Source organism: Protomyctophum parallelum, assembly GCF_964188405.1.
Source record: "Protomyctophum parallelum genome assembly, chromosome: 19".
NCBI classification, from domain to species: Eukaryota; Metazoa; Chordata; class Actinopteri; order Myctophiformes; family Myctophidae; genus Protomyctophum; species Protomyctophum parallelum.
In genome coordinates, this window is record NC_139717.1 from 26297825 (window position 1) to 26325078 (window position 27254).

The following is a 27254-nucleotide window of genomic DNA, read 5'->3' on the forward strand; positions in this document are numbered from 1 at the left end:
CAGAAATAATACACACAGTCACAAAATAGCAACTAAGGCCTTCCCCCCCTCAAAACTTAGTTGAGGTCAGCCAGCCGAGCGGGCGGTTTATACGATACCTAGGTTGACCGTGAGCTTGACCTTGCCGCTGTCCAGCTCCAGGCGCAGCGTGTCGGCGGACTCGCGGGACGTGGCGGCCATGAGCAGGCCGAACGCCCGCTGGGACATGAAGCGTAGCGACACGTCCTCCGCCTCCGTGTGCATGATGCTGGGCAGCACCACCTTCATGTACATGCTGCCGTCGTAGGAGAGCACCGACGCCTCTGTGTGGAGGAGGAGGGAGAGAGGGAGAGAGGAGAGGGTTTAGGATCACACCACCTTCATGTACATGCTGCCGTCGTAGGAGAGCACCGACGCCTCTGTGTGGAGGGAAGGAGAAGAGAGGGTTTATGATTCATGTACATGCTGCCGTCGTAGGAGAGCACCGACGCCTCTGTGTGGAGGAGGAGAAGAGAGGGTTTATGATTCATGTACATGCTGCCGTCGTAGGAGAGCACCGACGCCTCTGTGTGGAGGAGGAGGAGAAGAGAGGGTTTATGATTACATGATGCTGGGCAGCACCACCTTCATGTATATGCTGCCGTCGTAGGAGAGGACCGACGCCTCTGTGTGGAGGAGGAGGAGAAGAGAGGGTTTATGATCACCACCTTCATGTACATGCTGCCGTTGTAGGAGAGGACCGACGCCTCTGTGTGGAGGAGGAGGAGAAGAGAGAGGGTTTATGATCACATAAATCTTGGAATCCAAGGATATATCTTTTATTTATGAATTAATATCTGAATGTATTATAGCCGCTAAAATGACAGATTGCATTTCAAAAGCTAGGGACCCCAATAAACAAGCAGTCATGGAATGATAGGCTATACCTCACCTCCTTTAGTGAATGCATTTTAGAACAAAAAGCCTCATTTGCCATTTCTGCTGTGAACATTGATCTAATTCGTTTGTGAATTGATCTGATTGCATCGCAGCATCGCGGCTTTCTGACAAATTTGTTTGTGCTTTGCTTGATTAATGACAACTGCGTACGGCTATTCATCACCCGTGATATATCTCTAAATTGAACATGCACAAATGGTCCCATTTTATTTCAGATAAACTTCATATACGTGTGTGTGTGTGTGTGTGTGTGTGTGTGTGTGTGTGCCTCCTTGTGTGAGAGAAAGAGATACCATCTTAACAAAGTGATGAACCATATTTCATATACGACGTTGTATGTTTTTGCCAGCTTCGTTTGTTCTAGAGAAGCTAACGGATAAGAGGAAGTGTACGTGCAGTGAACTGAAAACACAGCCACACACAGTTGAAAATATGCAAATATGTGTCCAGAAAATTAAACCGCCACGCTACTTCCCGTCTCCCCCTGGTTTAAATCAGATTAAGCTGTGTGTGTGTTCCGTAACTTCATTGGACAAGTGTACAACACACGTAAAGCTGCATACTGTACATACTGTAAACACACGCGGAGCTCTGGTCATATTCCCCAGACGGCCTTAATGCTCCCAGTAGCGTGAGCCTCCAGGGAAACAGGCTGCCTTGCTTAATTTGTGTTTATTTTTTGTGATCGTCTCGTTTACAGAATAGAACAACACACAATGCTATTTTCAATAGTTGGCGAGCAAGCCAGATGGGCAGACTCCCAGTAGACTCCCAGTAGACTGTCTGCCACCAGTCCTAGAGTCCTAGACCACACAAACAGAATATGGAGAGAAGAGGTTTCTGCCAGACAGCAACGATATGCATGCTAACTTTTTGTGTTTTCTCCTAAATTACTTAAACATACTTTACTACAGCGTCACACAAAAGTATCAAAAGTAGCAGATCCACAAGCTCAAAACGCGGCGACCCATTTTGAGCTTGTCAATCTGCTATTTTTGCTATATTCTAATTGGAATCCTTTTTTTCAAAAATTTCAAATGCCTTTAATTATACGTGTGTTGAGCATTGAGCTACTAATTTAGACTGAAGTAATTAAAGCAGGTCATGTTTGCATAATGTGGAATTGAACAGCTGGAACCAATATTATATCAGTATTCTGATATTAACCTGAGGGCCACATTAAGTAAAGGTGGGGGCCGCATGTGGCCCCCGGGCCGCCAGTTGCCCACCCCTGATCTAGGGGATAAATCAAAACTGTATCATCTGAGTATTTTAGAATGTATTGGTCTGGTGTGTCAGCGACATTCAGACAGACATTCCTCAGTATGACAACTGTCAGCATAAAGGGTGAACAGTAAAGCTGAGCTTACACACCCCTGGGGAGCAGCAACATTAGTAGTAGTAAACAGGGTCGTGTTCACTTTCACCCTCTGTACTCTGTTAGTAAGACAAGAAGCATACCAGTGAATTAAGTATGGATTCAGTTCCAACTGTACCATTTTTGACGCTAGTATTATCAGACTGTATTGTATTGAAAGCTGAAGAAAAGTCTAAGAATAGAATAGAACAGCGTGTTTCTTATTTTACTTATCTAGGTGTTTTGTAATTAAGTGGACCAGTGTGACAACCACATCCTCTGTACCGCAACCCTTTTTATAAGAAGGGGTCGAATTTTTCTTTGGTTATACTAACACTGGAAATAAAACATGAGTTTCCAAGGCTACTAACAAGATGTTGTAACAGTATTCTTTCATAATCACTGAAGTGAGAGCTATGGGTCTATAATCCTTTTTTTGGGTAATGGTTTTATGTGTGAGGTTTTCCAAGACGGGGGAATTGTGTGTGTGTCTACTGTCTACAGAGGTTTGAAATATTGGTTGCCACACTGGAGCCAACTCGGATGCAATTTTTTTGAGGACAAAAGCACTGCACTAGTCCGGCCCATTAGCTTTCCTTGTGTTAGTACAGTACACTGAAACACTTTCCATACATCCTCTTCAGTGATGGTAATTCTGTCTGAGGGGGCCTTCAGAATTTCAGTGCACTTTGAGGAATTGTCCAATGATTCGAATACTGTCGAAATAGGTATTTACGTCATTAGCAAAGCCAAGTTCATTATCAGTCACAATAGGTTTAGTTGGGGTTGACATTCCCGTCATAGATTTCATAGTATGCCATGCCTTTTTGTGATTATTGGCATTAAACGCATCCTCCAGACGCTGTCTATGTGCCAATTTTGCCTGCCTCATTTTCGTTTTTAACTTTTCTTTCTGGCAATTTAAGTGCACCGAAATCTTTGTTTATGAAGGCTGTTATATATTGAGTATGGTAGCCTGCATGCACAGAGACACGCACATGGATCACTCGAAAGTGACGTTAGCGTGGCCTAGCATAACTAAACCATTCACACCACATCCACACTTATTCATAGCCCATACACAGAGCCCCTTATCTCATTGTTCAGCAAAGAACTCTGTAATGGAGAGAAGGTGATGTTTGGAATATTATGTACTGAATCTGTTCCATTTTTTTTAAAGGTATATTCAGTGATTTCACTCAAAAAACCTTAGGTTTCGTTTTTGGCTGTGGGACCCAGCCTTTCGTCCAATCAGGATAGAGAGTCAAAAACGAAACCTAAGGTTTTTTGACCCCCAGGGGTTAACTGGGGACAGGGAGGAACTCCTTATATGGTCAGCACACTCTATAGTAGGGAGGATTATCACAACAAAACAAAATAATAAGTGATATTTGAATTAAGTGAAATCACTGAATATACCTTTAACATTCAAAGACATGACAAGAGAGAGATACAGCCAGGGGATAGAAGAGTCAGGGGGAAAAATATATATATGTGTGTGTGGGTGCAGGGTGCGTACTGCGTGCGTGCGTGAGTGCGTGCGTGACCTTTCACCTTTAACTACAGTACTTAAACCCTCTACAGCTGACCGGGGTCAATATTTTGGTTCCCTGCATTTTCCACCTCTACACCAAATCTCTCCGCCGAAAATAGTCCATCTACAGGCTCACAACACACACCACGCAAAATGTCCTCTTATTATGACATGCCCAGAATACAGACACTGACTGTAGGGTTCGTGTGGTTTATTGAGTCACCTGAAACCCCTGAAAATAAAACCAAATCACCAAACCGAAACAACCACATAAACATTGGAAATAGCTTAACACTAGTCATTGTATACTGAGAGAGAGAGAGAGAGAGAGAGAGAGAGAGAGAGAGAGAGAGAGAGAGAGAGAGAGAGAGAGACAGAGAGACAGAGAGACTGTCAGCAGACTGGAAGGCTCTTGGGGAGGGAGAGAGAGATGGATTAAAAAGTCCACCCAGCCGTGAAATACCTGTTTTGACACCTCAGCTTTTAAAGGAAGAATTAGCCCTGCGGCCTCAGAAATGCAGCAGCGTGCAGTGGCTATAGGAGGAGGCTGTGGGCCGAGAGATTTCCCCCCTACAAAACCAGACCTTCACAATTACATGCTGGCACAATGTCACGTTTTACCCACTGCACACTGACGACACGTGTTCTAAAGCAGTGGTTCCCAGACTTTTTCATGTCAAGGACCCCCAAATTGACACTCATTAGCCCGCGGAACCCCATTAGAAAATATATGCCAAGGAAGCCCTATAAGAGAAGACTTTTATGATTTTTTATATTGTAAAATCAAAGTTAATTTAACTCAGAGTGTACAAATGGGGTCCATTTGTACACTCTGAGTTACAGACCCATGAGGGTCCATTTGGTTCCTAATTATCATGTAGCTGGGGACCCCCTGGAACTCTCTCAAGGACCCCTAGGGGTCCCCGGACCCCACTTTGGGAACCAAAGTGGTGGTGCGTGGTAAAGGGTTAAATTGCGTGACTCTCACTCCCAAGGGGTGAGACTTGGCAGCCCTAAGGCTCAATGTTTTAAAATATTCACCCTGTGAGTATAGCTTATTGCAGCCTGCAATGTAAGGCGTTCATGTACAATAATGTCAAGATGCACTGACATGCATAATTAATACTTACTAAAGCATAGCTTGTATGCAGAAGCTTACTGCTGCTAAAATGCCATGCTTGTCAATGAAGACTTGAATCACATACCCATCAGTACCCATGCTTTTATTTTATAAAGCCTGGGGGAAATTTAGAGTATATATTAATAGAGACGGCACCCGGAGGAAACCCTAGAGCGAAATGGACATAGTGGCCGAATTTGGTATTGCAGCGCTGGGCCAATTCTGGTCCGTTGACTAGCATTATGCACGTTCATGATGACACGTGAACGCTGTTTCATATGTGAACGCGTGCAATGATAGTCAATGGCCAGCGCGTTCATGATTTGGCCCAATCCATCCCAGAATGCACTCTGCTCCTACCCGGAAGGAGGAGTGAAATCGAAAGTGGATGGGAGGAAAATCGGGTGCCGTCTCTATTAATATATACTCTAAGAAGGGAACGAGATACATTTCCTGGTCTAGCAGTGGGAGTGAACTACAGTGCAGTGCAGAGGGGCGTTGCTTAAAGTAATGGTCACGTCAGTTTTCTCCGCTGTTTTCCAGCGCTTGCTCCACGCGCGACCACCCCTCTAGACCAAGAAAGCACGCTGGCTGGGCCAGGCTACATTGGACATAAAATACTGTAGACCACCCCTCTAGACCAGAAAGCACACTGGCGGGGACAGGCTACATTGGACATAAAATACTGTAGCTCTTGTCCACCCCTCTAGACCAGAAAGCACGCTGGCTGGGCCAGGCTACATTGGACATAAAAGACTGTAGCTCTTGTCCACCCCTCTAGACCAGAAAGCACGCTGGCTAGGCTGGGCCAAGCTACATTGGACATAAAATACTGTAGCTCTTGTCCACCCCTCTAGACCAGAAAGCATGCTGGCTGGGCCAGGCTACATTGGACATAAAACACTGTAGCTCTTGTCCAGTGCATTTGATACACAGTAAATTAACACCATGAGTGTTAATTTAACTCAGAGGGTTTATTAATCAGTGGTTGATGAAGTACTCAGGTTTTTGTGTTTGTTTTAGTTAAAGTAGCAACACTGTTATAACAGTCCTGTCAGTGCCCCAAATGATCCTGTTGCTCGGAACAACCGATTAAATGTTTGGACACAGTAACCAGTTGTTCTACTAAAGTTTAAATCACAAGGCACTCTCCCTCTCTCCCTCCCAAACATACTTGACACACACACACACACACACACACACACACACACACACACACACACACACACACACACACACACACACACACACACACACACACACACACACACACACCCCCACACACACACACACACACACACACACACACACACACACACACACACACACACACACACACACACACACCTTGGATAAATGCGCTATATAAATGCACCATTTACCATTTACACACACACACTAGAGACAGCTCTCCTAACTGACAGAGGCATGCATTGAATTGTGGGCTGGGCCAGCTCCTGCATGGGCTCACACTGGACGAATAAAATAGTACATCCGAGCGTGGCACTGCAGTTGAGTTCAGCTCAGTTCAGCTAAACGCATGCAGGCAAATAAGGACACATTCCAGGTTTAAAAAAGAAAATACTAGAGCACATTATGATCTCTGGGAATCCAGATTCCACACAGAGCCAGCATGCTGTGGAACTCAGACTTCACATGTGGCCACCCTGCGACATCAGTCATCTGTCAGATGAGAGATGTCGTACATCCACGATGTACGACACACTTTGTTCAGCGTGATCAGAGCCCCCCCTCCCCCCCTATAAAGTCAGGTATTTTGAAAGGTTGAAATAGATAAATGAGTATAAAAATATGAGGTACTTCTAACTACAGCCTACTGGCAGCGAGCGTACCGTACACACAAAGTTTGGGGCTCGTCCGTCATCGACGACTCGCCTATTTCAGGGCTATATATAATATATATATATATTGGCTTTTTACAGCATAAGCCATATATTATTATATGGCTTATGTTGTAAAAAGCTGGACTCTAGCCGAGCTAAAATCAGTCAGTGTTCATTTTACAGAGTGTACAAATAAAACCATAATGGATCCATTTTGTTTACACGTGTACTTTCTGAGTTACAAATGAACACCCTGACACTGATGACATTATAGTCAGAGCTTGCATCAAGCTCCGAAAGCAGAAACATGGAAAGCAATAATCTGCAGTGGAGTCACAAAACGGTGCTTCTTTCATCATTGTGTGTTTAATAATGAATTGCCGTATGAAATCTCTGCAGGTCCCCAATGGTTCATGTATATTTTACTTAAATCTGTGTTCAAGGTTAATATACAGTATGCACACGCACACAGTATATACAGTCACAAGCCAGTGAGGAAAACCATGATCAACAAGTTCATATAGTTCATTTAAACACAAAAACCTGCATTTGGGAAAATGCAGGTTTTTGTGTTTTTGGAGTAACTGTGGAGTTGCTGAGACACCTTGGAACTACAATATAGCCTAGTTGTGTCCATGCAAATATCTATTAACTATTAACTAACTTGAAAGGATGTCAGCGCAACTCAGTGAGTTCAACAAAACAGAATAATCCCAGCACTCACAATTGTGTCCTTTTTTAAAATTCAGATAAGACAATGTGCTGAAACAATGAAAACACATACGGCACATTTCGTTGTGAAGAGATGTCAAAAACACGCTGCGAAAGGCTCAGCCCGAAACGTCTGCGTGTGCTTCACAACATCAAACATGTGTTCATACTGTATACAGAATATGAACTGTATAAGTACAGTTCATACAGTGCATTATGTATTTGCAGTACTTTCCACTACAAGAACGCCATGCCATTCATGTTCTCAGGAACCAAATTTGGGCCCTGAGTTATTGGAACACAGAACTAAGCAGACCAATAGACATGTACTGTATCTTTATGTACATACAGTATAGCCAGGCCAGGCAGGCCATGTGCTTTATGTACTGTATCTTTATGTACATACAGTATAGCCAAGCCAGGCAGGCCATGTACTTTATCACTTTGAGCCAAGGACAACCAAGCTATTAAAACAGTTTGAGCCATGTTAACCCATTTTAACCTGAGATCAGAGTAAAAAAATGTCTTCTACATCCTGACAGTTTCAATTTCGATTTTTCAAAAATAGCAGACCTACAAGCTCGTAGCGCGACACTCGGTGGCACGCTATGAGATTGTAGATCTGCTATTTTTCAATAGCTAAAGCATAACATAATGCTAACACCAAAAGGGGTTCCCGCCCAAAATGGGTTAAAAATATTAATATTAATAAGCATGGTGTAGCGGCTACACCATGCTGTATTAATATTAATATTACAGTAGGCTATAGGCTACACTGTAGCCTATTATGCAGTTTGACGTATACACAGAGAAATTGCACACATATGCATGTGCATATGCAAGTTCAACACTCAAGTATATCAATAAATATTCCAATAGAGGCAACAATTCTCAAAGAGGGGTCCATGGACCCCCAAGGGTCTTTAAAGGGGGTTCCAGGGGGTCACTAGCAAGATGAGTATCAATCATCAAAATCAGTTAAACCACTTTAACCCTACAGAATAATATACTGTACATACTACTACTCATACTTACAGTTACAGACTACAGTACATAATTACTTATACCTAGATACATGTGTGCTTTGAGTTTGTAAATCTTAATCTTAATAAAGTTTGAATATTATATATTTTTAAACACTTAAGCAATACAAATCTTGTACGAGGGTCCATTACACAAAATATTTTCAAATGGGGATCCGGGGCCAAATAGTACATAAATTGTCGGTCCTTGACATGTAAAATCTTGAGAACCACTGAAATCATTGCTGAACCTGTCACTGAGTCATTGTCTCCACCAGGCCGAAGGCATGTGGGGAGAGTATGTTTTGCACTCCGTCCGTCCGTGTGTCCGTCCGTCCGTCCGTTTGTGTGTCCGTGTGTCCGTCCGTCCGTCCGTGTGTCCGTGAGCAGCTAATCTCGGCCACCGTTAACCCGGTCGATGCCAAATTTTGCACACGCACTCCCTGGATGCCAACGATGAACCTCTGCCCCAAACTTTCCAGAACGGCCTGTTATAGCGCCACCAGGAGGCCGCTTTGTGCAAAACAAGTTTTTGCACAGTACACCTACAGATTTTCTCCAAACATCACGCAAATTGGTACACAGTCTCTCTAGAGCCATTCAACGAAACCGGTCTTTCAGATTTCTCACACTCCATCCTGATTGGTTAACATTGGCTTCCAAAGTTCACAGGAGTGCTCAGTTTCAAACAAAATGCTGCAAATCATGAACACATCGCGTGATTTCCGTGAAATTGTGCACCCACATTCCCACTAGGCCGAGGACGAAATGCCACATGAACAATTTCAACTCAGACTCAAGGTGGCGCTATAACTGGCCGAAAAGTGTTTTTACCTCTAACTGCACGGATCTGTGGATAACTTTGTATGCCAACTCCCTAGAGGCCAAGGAAAAACCTTCGCCTGGAATTTTTCACATCTGCTCTTTATAGCGCCACCAGGAGGCCGACATATGTAAAACACATTTTCTATTATTACTCCTTCAGATTTTATCCAAATTTCACGCAAATCGGTATACACTATCTCCATAGTCATGTGATCAACACGGAGCGGCACCATTTCCCATCTTCCATCCTGATTGGCTAAGATTGGCTTCCAAAGCTCACACGATTCGTCCATTTCGAAAAAAGGCCACAAATCACAAACACAGTGTGCAATTTCCGTTAAATTATACACGCACATTTTCACTAGGCCGAGGACGACATGCCACAATTTTTTCCTCAAAATCAGCCTCACGGTGGCGCTATAACAGGCCAATTCCTGTTTTTAGCTATAACTGCATCGATCTGTATACAACTTATGTATGCACACATGGAAAAACATTGTACCTGCATCCCTCCAACACGAACCTCCGGCCCAAATCTTCCTCAACAGCCTGTTATAGCGCCACCATGAGGCCACAACCTGACCTGCCCTGGTGGAGACCTGTGCCGATTGGCACTTTGTCTAGTTAAGAACTTATTTTTCCATCTCGGTTTTGGGTGAAACTCACTCACATAAACAAAGTCACAAACCATGCAAATGGCACAAGCAAAATCAGTTTCACCGTTGATTTTCTCTTTTTTTCATTCACAAATCTCAATTAAACAGTTTTGAAAGCATCCAAATGCCCCATGCAAAATTGCAAATCAGTTTTACGGTCGATTTTCCCTTTAAGTCACTCGAGGTATTTTGCATTTTGCCACAGCACCACATCAATCCGTCTCCGGGGAAAAACAGATCCAGAAGTCTGCTGGCGAATCCAGCGAGACGGTTTTGGTGGTGTACCAAAACTGTACCCTACAGTGTGTGAACTCATGCCTCTGTATACTGCAGACATACTCAGATATTCTCAGTGCAAAGCTGTCAGAGCCTGTGAAGCTTGATCACCATTCCTGAAAGCACTTTGAGGACAAGCTGATGCAAACAGCGTGCCGGCATGTGTGCAGGTGTCAGGAGGAAACCTTGCATGTCCTATAAACCGTTATACTTTTCAGGAAACGGAAAAACATAGAACCTGTGTTCCAATGTAGTTATTATTTAGCCAGAAGCTTGTTAATAGTTTTCATTTGTTCAATATTTATAAAACCTCACTTTCACAAAATGTGTTTAAAAAAAATAGCCGATCTACAAGCTCACAACACATCGCCATGCAACGCTACTTTGTCATACAACACCGCTTTACGACAAAAACGGAGATACTGTACGAGGTTTCTGCCTGTCAGCGACGGCGACATTCTTCACGTCGTGGTGTCGCTGCAGGGGAGGCGAACATCACGCCTCCTGGAGAGCTGCTGTGATGATTGAGCTATTCATCAGTAAGCAATAACGAGCTGGGGCCCGGCCCACCGCACGACACAGCAGGTGATCACACTTCACGTGTCCAATGTGTGCATGAGTTAGTCTACTCCTTTCAATGCAGAACCGCACCAAAAATGAGCTATATATATATATATATATATATATATATATATATATATATACACGCAATCACCGAAGCCCAATCAAAGACACAACGCGCGCACATCAGATATGGTGTGCCGCTACAGTATGCGTAAGTGCATAATTTGGTTATTTCAGAGTATAACAGAGATATGAGAAATGGGGTACTCATTTCGGTGGGGCAATTAAGCTTCTACTCGTACTGTATGTGGAATGTGAACGTGGTGCGCGAGCACGTTTTCAGTGCCACTTTACATAATTAGCAGTCAAACTGAAGGAGAAGATGTCGAAGTAGAAAAGCTATTAAGTCTCTAGAGCTTGGAAAACATTCAGCACGGGCACACACACACACACACACACACACACTTCCAGTTCAATGTACTATTATGTGCTTCATTCCTCGTCATGTTTGTTTTCTTTGACAGTAGTGGTGTAGAATTATTCAGTCCGTTCTCTCGCTGACAGAATGACACGTCTTTGTTTCAATAAATAATAAAATACAAGAGCCTCGCTTGTCAATGTACTGTAGTATTTTCTTTGTGAATATAGCACACATCCAGCCATGCTCGGGCACGTGTGTGTGTATATTAATATACTTGTGGGGGCCAATGTCTCCATAAGTACAGCACAATGTAAGAAACAGACATTGTGACCATTTTCCATTTTAGGGATTTAGAAGATTAACTGCCTGATTTGAACTTAGTTGTGTGCACCGGTGAGCAGTGTGTGCGTGCGTGCGTGCGTGCGTGCGTGCGTGCGTGTGTGTGTGTGCGTGTAAGTATGCATAAACGTGATTGTGTGTACGTGCGTGCGTGTAAGTATGCATAAACTTGATTGTGTGTGCAAGGCTGCAAGCTGGGGGGAGTTCAGAACAATGAATCTGCAAGAGCATGCATGTTTCAGTTTCAGTGTGCATTTGTCTGTGCGTGCGTGCGTGCGTGCGTGCGTGCGCATACTGTTTGTGTGTGTCCTGTGTACACATCCAGGCAGGAGGAAATAGCTCCACTCGACAGAAGAGGCTCTTGGCTGCATGCGGACATTATCCACAGTAATCCTCACTCTGCTCTGCTAGACGCGAGCAGTACTTCTATAGCACAGAAAAACACTGCAGCCACATCTACACCAAATGGGCTTTTTCATAAGCAAACTCTCTAGAGCCTACAGTATACATTGGTGGCCCTTAAGACTTACTTAGGATAACATTTGCCAAGGAATTGAAAAACGATGTGCCGATATGTACTGTACTATATCGTTTAGCTGAACAGTCGTACTACCGTTTATAGTATTATACTACGATAAAATCATAGACTGTACTGTATGTACGGAAATGAAGAAATGACTCTAGATATGGAGTTCAAGCTCTGGTAACATTATTTAATGAGTAACGCTTATTCAAGATTATATGTAATTGGCCGCCAACCCCCATCTGAAAATACTGTATGTTGTTCCAGGGACCCTTCAAAGATTTGTACTACATTTTCACGATTTTTCAGAAATAGCAGAGATTACTGTACAAGTAATAATAGAAATAGCAAGAAATAGGAATAGCAATAGCAAGAAATAGGAATAGCAATAGAAATAGCAGACCTACAAGCTCGTAGCGCGGCACTTGTAGATCTGCTATTTTTCAACAGCTGAAGTATAACATAAATTATGCTTAAATGGGTTAGGGTTAGGTTTAAAGTGGTTTAAAAAGGGGTTAAACAACTTGACCACAATACTTTGTCGAACTATAATAATAATATTGTTGCCATTTCTTTATAGTTTTTCTTTTTTCAAGGGCATGGTCAAGGGTACGGACACCTACATACGTGTCCAAGCAGAAATAGTCTATAGGCCTACAGCACCTGGAAATTAACCACATACTGTACTGTACAGCATACCCTAAACGGTGTACCGGTATTTCCATAACTCATCTACAGTATAAAGTACTATAATGTACACTAAGCATTTTCAAGAAAATCCCCCCCCCCCCCCCCCCCCCCCCCGCCCAAGCAGTATTATTCAGAGAGAGGTCGTAGGCACGGCTTGCTGATGGGGATTAACAAACGGGGCGCTTTATATAAACTGTCACACTAAACCTATAAGTGGGCCCAGCAGAGACAAATGTATCATAATAATATCAAAGAACAGTCACAGGGAACACTGCAGCGACGACAATATCAAACAGTAAGCAGGTTTGTGCATCGGACATAATTAAACAGGCTTTATACGTTGAGGCAAATCTAATATGATATAATGATTTGAAACAAGGCGCGTTAAATCTGCATTAAAACGGTCTGCTGTCCAATGGTTGGTTCACGGTGTGTTTCAGGTCTGAAAGGTCACAGACATACATAATGGCTGAAGGTAGGCGGCCCTTTCGTTGGCTTGACCATATTAGGATGGGCCCTCTCCTCCGTCACCCCTGTGCTAATTTAAGCCGTCATAAAACAGATTATTAAAAGCCAAACGGCTGTGTTTGACCCAACAGAGGTTGGAAGCTCTGATTAATGACAGCATGCTGTGATTTATGGCGGTGGGCAGTCTGTCCTGGTGGGTGGTCCCGCACAGCACATGCGCACGGATACGCATCGATGCGCATGGCCGCGTCGGGGCATGCGCACACACAGACACACACACACACAGACACACAGGAACACACATACTGTACACACAGAAAGACACACACCAATATACAATCCCCCTCCAAACTCCATGTCCATTGTTGCAAGGACATTTATGTACAGATTTTCACACTGTCTCTAATGACCCGGTTGTTGGTCTGTCTCTCGCTTGCACGCACGGCACGTGCACGTACACACACACACACACACACACACACACACACACACACACACACACACACACACACACACACACACACACACACACACACACACACACACACACACACACACACACACACACACACACACACACACACACACACACACACACACACACACACACACACAGTAGTTATGTCTACTTAAACCATCAGGGGGCAGCAGAGGCTAATGGCATGGCAGCAGCCGGTGACATCAGCCTCTCAATGGGCTCATTAATGGGGCCGTGCACACAATGTGGGGGACAAGACTACACCCCCCCCCCACACCCCCCCAAATCCTCCTTCGATAGAAACCACTGAAAAAAAAGAACGCAAGATACAATATATTGGAACAGAAGTCAAAAGGTGGAGATGTATGTATTATTGTCTTGGAACAGGCAGAAAAGAGGAGTGCCAACCAAACCAAACCAAACCCAGCAGTTCAAAGACTCCATAGATAGTATAGCTATAGCCTGCGTTGCTGCAGAGCCTTTAAGAAAGATGTCCAGCTCCCCTGGAGGCATGCTGAGCTACAGAACAGCATTATACCGTAGCGTCGGTGAGTTGAATGAAAGGAGAGCTACACTATTTTATGCATGCATGCGTGGCCTAATGGGTACTACTGTCAGCAGAGAGAGAGAGAGAGTAGACCCAGTCACCTCCATTTTCCCCCTTATACCAACACTATTTTCACCGAAAATAGATTATCTAGCTCACAACAAAATCACCAAACCAAATCAACCATGAGAGAGAGACACACAGAGAGAGAGAGAGAGAGGAGAGAGTAGAGAGGAGAGAGGAAAGAGAGAGACACACAGAGAGAGAGGAGAGAGTAGAGAGGAGAGAGGAGAGAGAGAGAGAGGAGAGAGAGACCACTGGGTCCATTAGCTTCGTTTTGTCTTTAACCCCCAGAACCTGTTGGCCTTTCCAGGAACCTGAGTTGCAGCGAGACTCTGAGCACTTTGAGGGACATGTCAGTGTTTTAAAAGGTCTGACACAAAGCACTTCATCTGTTCTCTGTTCTCTCTCTCTGTTGGAGAAGAATAGCAAGGCAGAGGAGTGGAGAGACAGAAAGAGGGCAGAAGGAGAGTGAGTATATTGCCATCTTCCATAACGTCGTGGCCGTGCAGCTGCAGCGTTGCAGGATGGGAGAGGCGGTTTACATAACCCAGCACGGCTCCCGAGCACACATTTAATTACACACGAGGATCAGGGAGCGGCGGCATAATGTTCAGAGTGACGAGAAAATAGAAAGAAAGGGAAAAGAGTGGGCGGTGGGGTGGGGGGATCTTTTTTTATAAGCGTATTACGATCTCTCTGTCTCTCGTGTAAATATAAATATTATCAAACAAATCTCCCCCTCCCCCCTCTCTCTCTCTAGGCTGTTGTTGTGCACAGTACAATCCTCAGTGTTAACTAAACTCTGGTTACATTTGTATACACTCTCAGAGTTACAAATGCATGAACTGGATCTTACTGTGTACTGTATGCTGCTCCCTCTCTCTCTCTATCTCTATCTCTCTCTCTCTCTCTTCCCGGCTCTCTGTGGGATTTATCTTCATCCGAGTCTCTGTTCCACTTCCACTGTCCTTCGCTGTTCTTTTCCACTCCTTTACTCTCCTCACACTTCATTTGGGTCTTAAGATGTGTGTAGCAGAGGGGCCTGCCTGCATGCTTCTGGGTCACTTTCTGCATGCCTGCCTAGCTGTAGCTGTTGTGTGTTTTTTTTTCCAGTGGGCCAGAGAACTGTCAGCTTGGCAGGAATGCGTATTACGCCTCCACAGGAGAAATACATATACTGTACTGGGAGGCGAGTGAAGGTTTCTCTACTCTACCAGCATAATGGGCTGTTGGAGATGAAATGGAGAGGAGGAGGAGGAGGAGGATAGCTGTGGAGAGGATTTCACTGCATTTCCTCTCCTCGCCTATACGAGTTCAGGATGATTACCCCTGGCCCTGACATCATCAATGTGACTTAGCGTCTCCATCTGCAGCACCTTGTCCAATCACCAACCAGAGCATCCCTCTGCAGAACTATACCTCAACGTGCACGAGGCGGCGAGAGGCGAGGCGAGAGCAAAGTTTGTTTTCACAGCCCCATTTCGTATTGCACACAAAAAGCTTCTTTAGAAACCACTGCTTTCTTTCGCTTCTCTTTTTTTTTTTTCTTTCTCCGTGCACCATAGTAATCGTGTGCACGTGACGCCATTGATAAAGCGCCGAGATACCAAACTCATTATTCTGCTCAATTCCACGTTTGCTCGACAGCGCAGGAAGCCGTTAAAGAGACGAACGGAAACAAAGCCGAGACGAGGAGTGAACGGAGACCCCATGTTTAGAAAGTGGAAATGGGGGGAGAAATTAAATGCTGTCCCAGGCGTTTTTTCAGCAAAAGGCACAATGCGAGCAACGTTTCATCCACAAATGAAATATGATTAATTTAGTATGTCTCCCCAGGGTGTTAAAGTACAAAACAACTCTAATGCAGAAAGGGGGGGGGAAAGAAAAGAATAATAAACCTGCATACATTACATACAGTACACATACAAATGCACAAAATGTCAGCTTACTGTATGCATTATGCACATACACCCATGCGCTCATGATCGACTCATACATACACGCAAGCAGATCATACACAAAACAAAACGCTTGCACAAAAACTGCACACACCCACACAATATCACCAGGTCTCCACACATCCTTCGCCCTGCATGTCGCCCTGCACCTCTCAAATAATTCCACGCCATCTTGATGTAATTCCCTCCGTCCATAATATCTCTCTCTCTCTCTCTCTCTCTCTCTCTCTCTGTGTGCATGTTTGAGAGCACCTGGCCTGTGAGTCAGGGCAGCCTTTCTCTGTGTGCCGAAATAAAGGTCCTAGCATAGGTGCTTATCACTCCTTCAGAAGATAAACGTCCTAGCATAGGTGCTTATCACTCCTTCAGAAGGATAAAGGTCCTAGCATAGGTGCTTATCACTCCTTCAGAAGGATAAAGGTCCTAGCATAGGTGCTTATCACTCCTTCAGAAGGATAAAGGTCCTAGCATAGGTGCTTATCACTCCTTCAGAAGGATAAAGGTCCTAGCATAGGTGCTTATCACTCCTTCAGAAGGATAAAGGTCCTAGCATAGGTGCTTATCACTCCTTCAGAAGGATAAAGGTCCTAGCATAGGTGCTTATCACTCCTTCAGAAGGATAAAGGTCCTAGCATAGGTGCTTATCACTCCTTCAGAAGGATAAAGGTCCTAGCATAGGTGCTTATCACTCCTTCAGATAAACGTCCTAGCATAGGTGCTTATCACTCCTTCAGAAGGATAAAGGTCCTAGGCTAGCATAGGTGCTTATCACTCCTTCAGATAAACGTCCTAGCATAGGTGCTTATCACTCCTTCAGAAGGATAAAGGTCCTAGCATAGGTGCTTATCACTCCTTCAGATAAACGTCCTAGCATAGGTGCTTATCACTCCTTCAGAAGGATAAAGGTCCTAGCATAGGTGCTTATCACTCCTTCAGAAGGGAAGGATGGTGGAAAGAAAAAGGGCGAGGAGATGAGGACAGTATAAGGCGGAATCAAAGAGAGGGAAAGGTGTCAATTATTTTGAGAGCAATCGCAAGCTACCTTGACATTAGGCTACATTTTCACGCACATGCACGCACACAAATCAAAACTCAAAACACATTATCAAACTGTTGTATTTGTTGTTGACTGAAGTTATAAATTGTAATAGGTGCATTTATATAGCGCTTTTATCCAAAGCACTTTACATAGATTGTGCATTACATTCACCCATTCATACGCCGATGGCGGAGGAAAGCATGCAAGGCACCAAACTGCACATCGAAAGCAATTGAGGGTTCAGAGTCTTGCTCAAGGACACTTCGACACTAACTCTGGGGGAGCCCGGAATCGAACTGGAAACCATCCGGCTGTTCTTCCGGCCACTCTACCCCTGAGCCCATCCAGCCTACGATTATCAACCCAAGGCGTACGTATGCATCAAACATATCAACCAGAGACTGTAGGATACTGTAGGCAATCCGACATATAATACTGAGACAAAGTGTGGGTTCTGGCGGGTTCTGGCGACACTCTTCCATGCTTGTTTCTGTTTGAGAAACAAACCAAAGGCCCCAAAAAAACAAACAAACAAAACAAGGCCCAGCGGGAAATAAGGAACCATGTGTGCACTTAAGTTGAAGGGAGTTCAGCATTGACAGACAAGCCGTGGCCACGGTGGGATTTTCATTTCAAAACAGTGTCTTTTTGCAGTGTTTGGCTATGAAATTACGATCTGAACCCTCCCTGAACCTTGCTGAACTTCAATCACCAATTCCCGTCATTCTCTACTTGTCCTTGTCTGTATAGAGAAACCTTATGATAGCACAGGAAACGGCAATGTGAAAGAATACAGTGTACAGTATGTATACAGCTCGCTCTGTCTCACTCACAGATAATAAATAACATTCTCCAAATGCCAAGAGAGAAAGAAGTGAGGATGCGCTGCGTTCTCCAACCTCAGGTGTGAGGTTATCAGACGGTGAAGTGTGATGTTATTTTGTTCCGCATGCTAAATCAGAAACCGAAGACCTTGGAGATGTCTGTCCCCTCAAACAGCAGACAAATCACAGGTCATGGCCCGATGAGTGTGACGTGAGACAGAACCAGAGAATGCCTGAATGCCTGGTGAAGTGAAATGTATGAAGAGCGTGCTGCATTCTATAGTTGTGTTGTAGCTGAATCTATGCACACACACACACACAGGCTTTAAATGTTATATTGTATTGCTAAACGTTTATTTTAATTTTGTATTTTATGATGTAATTTTTATATGTAAAGCACTTTTGGTCAACTTCTGTTGTTTTTAAATGTGCTATATAAATAAAGGTGACTTGACTTGACTCACACACACACACACACACACACACACACACACACACACAAACTGACCACTAGTCCCAGATAACTGACGTATGACGTCATAGACTGGCCTCCGTGTACTCCGATAACGGGTACTGATGTCATATACCGGTAGTATACATTTGACAACCACTGTGGAAGTACTATAGGAATCCAGACTAGTACAGCACTATATGACATCAGGGAGCTCCATATATACTGTATGGGCATACATGGAACACAGACAGACACAAACCAACATAAGCTTGAATTGAGTTTCAAAACCAGAATGACTTTGGAGGTAAATTGTAACAAACACTAGCAACAGGACCCGATAGGCACGAGTCAGGGAGTTTGTCCAACATTCTGTTCTTCCTTGATGTGGTTAAAAAGGCATTTAGACCGCGTGACATCAACACTCAATGTAATCAATACAAACCAAATTCTTTTTAGCTGAGGTGGCGGTCTAGGAGACCGACCCTGACAGGGATCTAGTCAGTGATATGAGAATCATTGAGCTTGTCTGGAGAATTCTCCGTATGAATGGGCTCTGTGTGTACAGTACGGTAATAGGTATACGGTATACGCGGGCTCAGTCTGCTGGTGAAGAGAGGCGGGGGACCACTCAGTCAGGCTTACTTGTAAAGCAATCGACTCTACTATAAATAGAGTAAAAATGTCACGTGTCTGTCTAGGTGCGCAAGGAACCAGTGTACTGAAACCCGGCATGTATAGATTGTGATAGCCGTGAATAATGAAGGAGTAATGGTCTTTTAAGGAACTGGCGTCTTGCCATCTTGAAAATTGGACCTTTCGCATGGTCAAACTTTGGTAAACTTACTAAAGACACCTAATACTATGAAAAACAATTGAGAAAACCTTTGTTCAATTTATTTAGGGTCAAACCATAATTGACCCCGCCTATTGTGATGGACTACATTGTCAGCACACCTATACTGTTTAGTGCTGGCCTTTGACTTGTGCATTTAATCAGAATGAAAGACCATTCCGTCTAGCATCAGTTGGGTTTTTGTAATGGTTCGATGTACCATTCCAACAAGGATGACTGTCCATATCCGTATCCCACGTCTGCAGGGTGCTGCTGAATTTTATTCCACCGCATTACTATCCTTACGTCTTTCAAAGAAGCTAAGACACATTTATTGAAGCCTTCACCAATTTAACATTTTATCTCCAAACTACAGTCACGCAACATCAGACTATCAAAATCAAACAATCACCTCAAAACCCATTTTCTTATCTGCGCTCAAATTCAAACAACGCGTTTGGATCATACACACAGTAAATACATGCATACACTGCAGCACGTTCATTAGACTGTGTTTAGCCTGTAAAAGGCCACAGTCAAAGGCCACAGTCACTCAGGTAACCTGCTAATTGTCATGATGAAAGAAGCAAGGAGCTAAAAGCACATAATTGCACGTCGGTGTGGGAGAAGCAAACGGAAGAGAGATAAAAGCCGCACGAATGAAAGCAGCAAAGAAATGGGTCATGTCAGACAGACAGACAGACGGAGGCATACTGTGGACCTGAATGTTTTGCTAATGATGGACCCTACTGTGTGAACAGTGTGATCATTAGACACCCCGCCGCTTCAGGTCAATTCCTTTACTCCAAGCTTAATGCTGCATGCATGATTCACACCTCACCTGCAGAGAAGCATTAGCAACCGCAGCCACATAAACCCAAACGCCTACAACAGCACCATCTCTTCCACCGTAGCCCAAACGCCTACAACAGCACCATCTCTTCCACCGTTACGTAGCAGCAGTGCTTCTACATAAACCCAAACGCCTACAATAGCACCATCTCTTTCACCGTAGCAGCAGTGCTTCTACAGCAGGCAGCAGCACGGGGGAAGTGGACAGATCCCTGATAACTGCTGCTATAACTATTTGAGGCACTGGGCTGTTTTTGCTTAAACGCCACAGCTTACAGTAGCGAGCCGAGCAGCCCGGTGCACCGAGAGCTTTTAGGAAACTCCTGCTCATCTCTCAAAGCTGTCAGCAGCATGTCCTCTCTGCCGGAGGGAACGATGAGGTGTGTTAGTATAGACTATAGACGAGGCGGTGTGGTGAAGAGGAGGGATCTTTTTGGAGGACATATCCAGGCTCAGCCATCAGCATCACCATGCAGGCCCGGAGCCATCATTCCTCTTCTGTCTCTCCGCCAAGACGCGTCGGGGAAACACAGGCACTTATGTGGGCGGTGGCAACTTGTCAGGGAGAATGCAATATGCATTAGACACAATCCAATCTGTCTCCTGTGTATTTGAGTGTGTCTGTGTGAGAGACTGTGTATGACTGTGTGGTGCGTTTCCGTTGTACCGCGGCAGTGTGTGTGTGTGTGTGTGTGTGTGTGTGTGTGTGTGTGTGTGTGTGTGTGTGTGTGTGTGTGTGTGTAGTTGGAGGAGAAGTAGAAAGAGGAGTCTCTCTGTGGGATCACTTGGCTCTGGCCTGGCACAGTGTCAGACAAACACACTTCATTACAGGGCCTATTTACCTGATTAACTGGTCGACTTTATCAGCACCACAGCACTCTGTGAGACGCTTGTCAGCAACACACCGTGCCCACCCCTCAAAAAGCATGCACGCACACAAACAAACACACACACAAACACACACACATGCACGCACGCACACACGCACTCCAAACTCCAACTTTAAAACAAATCAGTCACAAAGAGAGCGAGAGCATCGATCCTGGAGAAAGCTGCCCCTGTGCTTCTTTCATTAGTGAGCAAACGCAAAGACAAAGCGACTGACTGGACATCTGTCTGGATGGGAAGCTGGCCTAGAGAAGACAGCCTGTCGGTGATGCCCGGTCTCCATCCCTCTGGCCGACAGTTGGGGAGGACATCAAATACCCTCTGGTCTCTACCCTGGTCTCCATCCCTCTGGCAGACAGTTGGGGAGGACATCAATACCCTGGTCTCTGTCCCTCTGGAAGACAGTTGGGGAGGACATCAATACCCTGGTCTCTGTCCCTCTGGCAGACAGTTGGGGAGGACATCAATACCCTGGTCTCCATCCCTCTGGCAGACAGTTGGGGAGGACATCAATACCCTGGTCTCCATCCCTCTGGCAGACAGTTGGGGAGGACATCAATACCCTGGTCTCCATCCCTCTGGCAGACAGTTGGGGAGGACATCAATACCCTGGTCTCCATCCCTCTGGCAGACAGTTGGGGAGGACATCAATACCCTGGTCTCTGTCCCTCTGGCAGACAGTTGGGGAGGACATCAATACCCTGGTCTCTGTCCCTCTGGCAGACAGTTGGGGAGGACATCAATACCCTGGTCTCTGTCCCTCTGGCAGACAGGTGGGGGAGGACATCAAATACCCGGGTCTCTACCCTGGTCTCCATCCCTCTGGCAGACAGTTGGGGAGAACATCAATACCCTGGTCTCTGTCCCTCTGGAAGACAGTTGGAGGAGGACATCAAATACCCGGGTCTCTACCCTGGTCTCCATCCCTCTGGCAGACAGTTGGGGAGAACATCAATACCCTGGTCTCTGTCCCTCTGGAAGACAGTTGGAGGAGGACATCAAATACCCGGGTCTCTACCCTGGTCTCCATCCCTCTGGCAGACAGTTGGGGGAGGACATCAAATGCCATGCTTGATTTGCTGTTCTCCGGTGGGGGCTAATAACATTTGGATAACCCCCCGCATGTAATGGAATGATAGAATTAAAATTAAAATAAAATAAAATGAAGCCTCTGGCTTTGGCTCACAAAGATGAGAGAGGAGAACGTGTACCTTGAAACATTATCGTCTCGGCAAAGTAATGAGATTCTCTCCTTTGGGTTTATCTGTCTGTGGACTGTTACGGAGAAAAGATTAAGCTCCCATTCAGTTTTCTACCACTGGTTCTGGAGCAGAACTAAACCGACATACTTTCACATCACACTAAACCTGCATATACAGTATGTTACCAAAAATGTGCTCTCTTAACATGTTTTATTTATGAATAAAGGTACAAAAAGCCCATTGTGGGTGTATGGGATTTTTCTCTGTCACTCTATCACTAAACCCGGGTGAAATAAACCTGAACCTGCCTGTAGAAAAGAAATCACACCCGGGTGAAGTGAGGGGCGCTAATTTCCCCTTCATTGCAAACAAACATTGAACTAAAGACAAACATTAAACCTGTATACCCTCAAAAAGCCTTGAGATATGATGTCACTGAGCATCATGAGCCTCATGAGCAACATTATGAAAATTACCAGAAAAATATTTGTCCCGGTGAAAACCATCCGGTTTAGTGTTCTATGGTTAAACAATACTGAAATTAAAGCAAATCATAAAAATATATACTGGTATATACTTGACTATTATCAGCATGGCCTTGTGGTAGACAGGTAGAGTGTCTGCCCTGATAGGTCGGGGTTCAATAACATACCAAAGACTATAAAAAGGTACACAACGCCACCCTGCTTGGTACTCTGCCTCAAGGGTTGGATACGTCTCTGCAAGAAATGGTGCCTCACATGAGTCACGCCAAGGAAACCGGAGAGAGGCTCCTGGCCTATGGGACCATAGGTCAGAGGCTCCTGACCTCTGGGCCACATGGCTCGGAAACAGTTGATTCCAAAGGCTACTTACTTGCTTACATTGACATTGCATGTAAACGTGCTGCCCGTCCTCTCTAGATAACCTCTGCTCTGACCGACTTCCCACTCAACACTGACGGCACTCGCTAGAGGCGAGCAGCAACACACTATGTGAAGGTGATTGGTTGGATGGTTCTTGAGATATGTGAAGGACGCACGCACGCACGCACGCACGCACGCACGCACGCACGCACGCACGCGGATTTCAGTGTAATATGTAAGGATTTGGGGGGTTTCTAGTAGTGTATGTAAGGAATTGCCAGGTTGCAAATCAAATTAAAATAAATGAAAATGATTACATAAATAATGTACTGTATAGATTCAATTTATTTGACTAACTTACAGTATTGTCTTATTTGTAGAATAAGGCGTTACTACCGCCAGAAGGTGGTGGTGATGCAAGAAATTATTTTGGCCAGCCATGCACATCTTTAATAAGCAGCATCTCCTTTCCCTACATGGCTGTCTACAGGGGCCCCTGCACAACCAAGCTGCATGTGTATCCTCCATAGCTGTCTACAGGGGCCCCTGGCCCTGCACAGTCAAGCTGCATGCAGTGTCTCCTCCATGGATGTCTACAGGGGCCCCTGGCCCTGCACAGCCAAGCTGCATGCAGTGTCTCCTCCATGAATGTCTACAGGGGCCCCTGCACAGTCAAGCTGCATGCAGTGTCTCCTCCATGGATGTCTACAGGGCCCCCTGCACAGCCAAGCTGCATGCAGTGTCTCCTCCATGAATGTCTACAGGGGCCCCTGCACAGTCAAGCTGCATGCAGTGTCTCCTCCATGGATGTCTACAGGGGCCCCTGCACAGCCAAGCTGGCCCATTCTGAATGCAGATCACAGGCTAGGACGTTTGGCAGGGCTACGCTCCGGGTCACAGCCCCAGTCAACAGGGGTCTGCCCGGGCCAGCACCCCGGTATCACTCGTCTGCATGAAAACACTGGCACCGACTACGACTAGCTATCGCACGCACGCGCACATTTTGCACACATATAGTAGCTGGTGTGAATATCCATCTGTGTCTTTTCATACCGTACTGTATGTACATACTGCACACACACACACACACACACACACACACACTTGGCACACCTATAACAACCTGACTGGCTCCCACGCTGACACTACAGCTGTCTGTGTGATACCACAGCAGACCTCTGATCAAAAATGCTGGCATGGCCTGTCGGCTGGGTTAAAAGCAGACATGGCAACCGGTAGGAGGTAGAGGGAGAGACAGACGGACGGCAAATTTATGCTCCATCATATGATGGCGTTGCGTTCCGGAAATCACAGACCTATAAGCTCACAACGATGCAGCATGTAGGTCTGCTATAGTGCTGCGCGATTCTTGCTCACATGGGAATCTTGAATTGTACTGAACGATTACAGTACATATTACATATTATGTTACTCTTTGTTTTACTTGTTGTTTGCTCTTTCTTGCACTCTTAAGGTCCCTGCACACCGGAGTTTTTGCTGTGTGTTTGCTGTGCTGTTTGATGTTATCTATGCTGCTGCCTTGTCTGAAGGAAGCCAAACAAAAATTAGTTTTGTACTTGTACACAAGATCTAACAATAAAGTACAACCTTGAACAATTCTCATTTTTTCCATGAAAATATTTATTGTCAAACATTACTACTCTCAAAATGTGGCACCTGGAGCCAACTACTGCGATTGCGAAACAGACAACATGAAAGTACTCGACTTAAACGTCTCATAAAGTCTCTCTCTTGTAGCAAAAACAAAAGAGTAACTAAAATTAATTGGACAGCCAACTATAGTGCTGCACGATTCTTTGCTCAAACTTAGACATGAGATTGCGTAGGTGGTGTTTGAATCTAGATCTTTATTAATTGTGCAGCACTATAGTCTGCTATTTGTCTTGGATATAGGCAGACAGGCAGACCTAACAGCCAGACAACAGCAGAGACAACATCCCGACAGATCTGAGCCTGACACAGATACGACGCGGAGAACGGAGATCTGACAGGGATGTTGTCTGTTAGTGTCCCCCAAGCATGCTGTTTCATCTCAAATCAGTCAGAGAGAGATGTGTCGTGCTGCATCTTGTTACACCGGGGACGACAACCAAATGTCAGCTTTTTATACGACCGCTGGAAGACAGGATCTTGGCTACGTCGTCCTTCATTTTCTATACAGTACAAAGAACGCATTGTAATGTATAACGATTGACATCATATTTGTAATCGTTTATGCCTATACTGCAGAGTCTGGAGATATTATTCAACAGAGGTTTGTCATCAACTGGGGTATAGATTTTCTTATGCACGTGTGCACGTAGTCAGAATGGCGGTGCGTCGGAATGCCACTCTGTCCCCGTTATGGGGTTCCCTGATGGTGCCTTAGACATACCATTGGTCCGATATCTCAAACCCTCACTCTAACCCTAACCTCCCACGGGGCAGCACACCTAAACCTAACCTTAACCCTCCCCCAACCTTTAACGCACCCATCACCAACCTTCATCCGGTCGTTTTAACGCACCCCTCACCAACCTTAATCCGGTCGTTTTAACGCACCCCTCACCAACCTTAATCCGGTCGTTTTAACGCACCCCTCACCAACCTTAATCCGGCCGTTTGAACGCACCCCTCACCAACCTTAATCCGGTCGTTTGAACGCACCCCTCACCAACCTTAATCCGGTCATTTTAACGCACCCCTCACCAACCTTAATCCGGTCGTTTTAACGCACCCCTCACCAACCTTAATCCGGCCGTTTGAACGCACCCCTCACCAACCTTAATCCGGTCGTTTGAACGCACCCCTCACCAACCTTAATCCGGTCATTTTAACGCACCCCTCACCAACCTTAATCCGGTCGTTTTAACGCCCCCCCCCCCCCCCCCCCCCCCCCCCCTGGCAGCTAGGTATCTTTTTTTCCTCCCCCAGCTCATCCCTTCGATGGCTTGCGTAGGAAAAGAGCTTTTTTGTGCCTGGCCCAAGCCCCCGCCACCCCCACCCCCACCCAGAAACGTGCCTGCACAGCCGAGTATTATCATGTGATGTGATGTCTTCTTACCCCCCTCTATGTTTGTCTCCACCAGCCGAAGGCATGGGGAGAGTATGTTTTGCACTCCGTCCGTCCGTGTGTCCGTGTGTCCGTCCGTCCGTGACCAGCTAATCTCAGCCAGCGTTAACCCGGTCGATGCCACATTTTGCACACACACTCCCTGGATGCCAACCATGAACCTCTGCCCCAAACTTTCCAGAACGGCCTGTTATAGCGCCACCAGGAGGCCGCTTTGTGCAAAACAAGTTTTTTCACAGTACACCTACAGATTTTGTCCAAACATCACGCAAATTAGTACACAGTCTCTCTAGAGCCATTCAACGAAACGGGTCTTTCAGATTTCTCAGACTCCATCCTGATTGGTTAAGATTGGCTTCCAAAGTTCACAGGAGTGCTCAGTTTCAAACAAAATGCTGCAAATCATGAACACATCGCGTGATTTCCCTGAAATTGTGCACGCACATTCCCACTAGGCCGAGGACGAAATGCCACATGAACAATTTCAACTCAGCCTCAAGGTGGCGCTATAACTGGCCCAAAAGTGTTTTTACCTCTAACTGCACGGATCTGTGGATAACCTGGTGGAGACCTGTGCCCAGAAGGGCACTTTTTCTAGTTTCTTTTTCTTTTTCTATGATGCAAGAAAGATGTATTTGGCGCTGCACTGCGGCGACATGGACATAAGGGCTACGCTTGCATGCGAGCCCTTTGTCTAAGACAAATTTCTTCCTCGGGAGACAAATAATAAAGAACCTTGAACCTTGATCTCCATTTCATTATAACTCGGAGTGAACAAATGTAATCATGGTTACATTTGTACACTCTCAGAGTTATACAAGTTTGACAGGGATTGCCGCGGCTGAGTGGGAAGAGAGGCCGTCTGGGAACGTAACACTCACTCATTAGCCGCAGACATCAGCGGTAAAAGCTATTTCCCCTAGCTCTGAGA

General features: G+C 45.2%; 1 protein-coding gene across 4 annotated transcripts in view; it reads right to left on the reverse strand.

Moving 5' to 3' along the window:
* nrxn3b (neurexin 3b) overlaps positions 1 to 27254 on the reverse strand; it is a gene marked incomplete at its 5' end in the record, with an annotated part of 401977 nt that overhangs the window by 232031 nt on the left and 142692 nt on the right. For all 4 annotated transcript variants that reach the window (XM_083790730.1, XM_083790732.1, XM_083790733.1 and 1 more), the window contains one exon: positions 99 to 302. In XM_083790730.1, coding sequence (XP_083646856.1) covers positions 99 to 302 — 204 coding nt within the window. The remainder of the gene's footprint in view (positions 1 to 98; positions 303 to 27254) is intronic.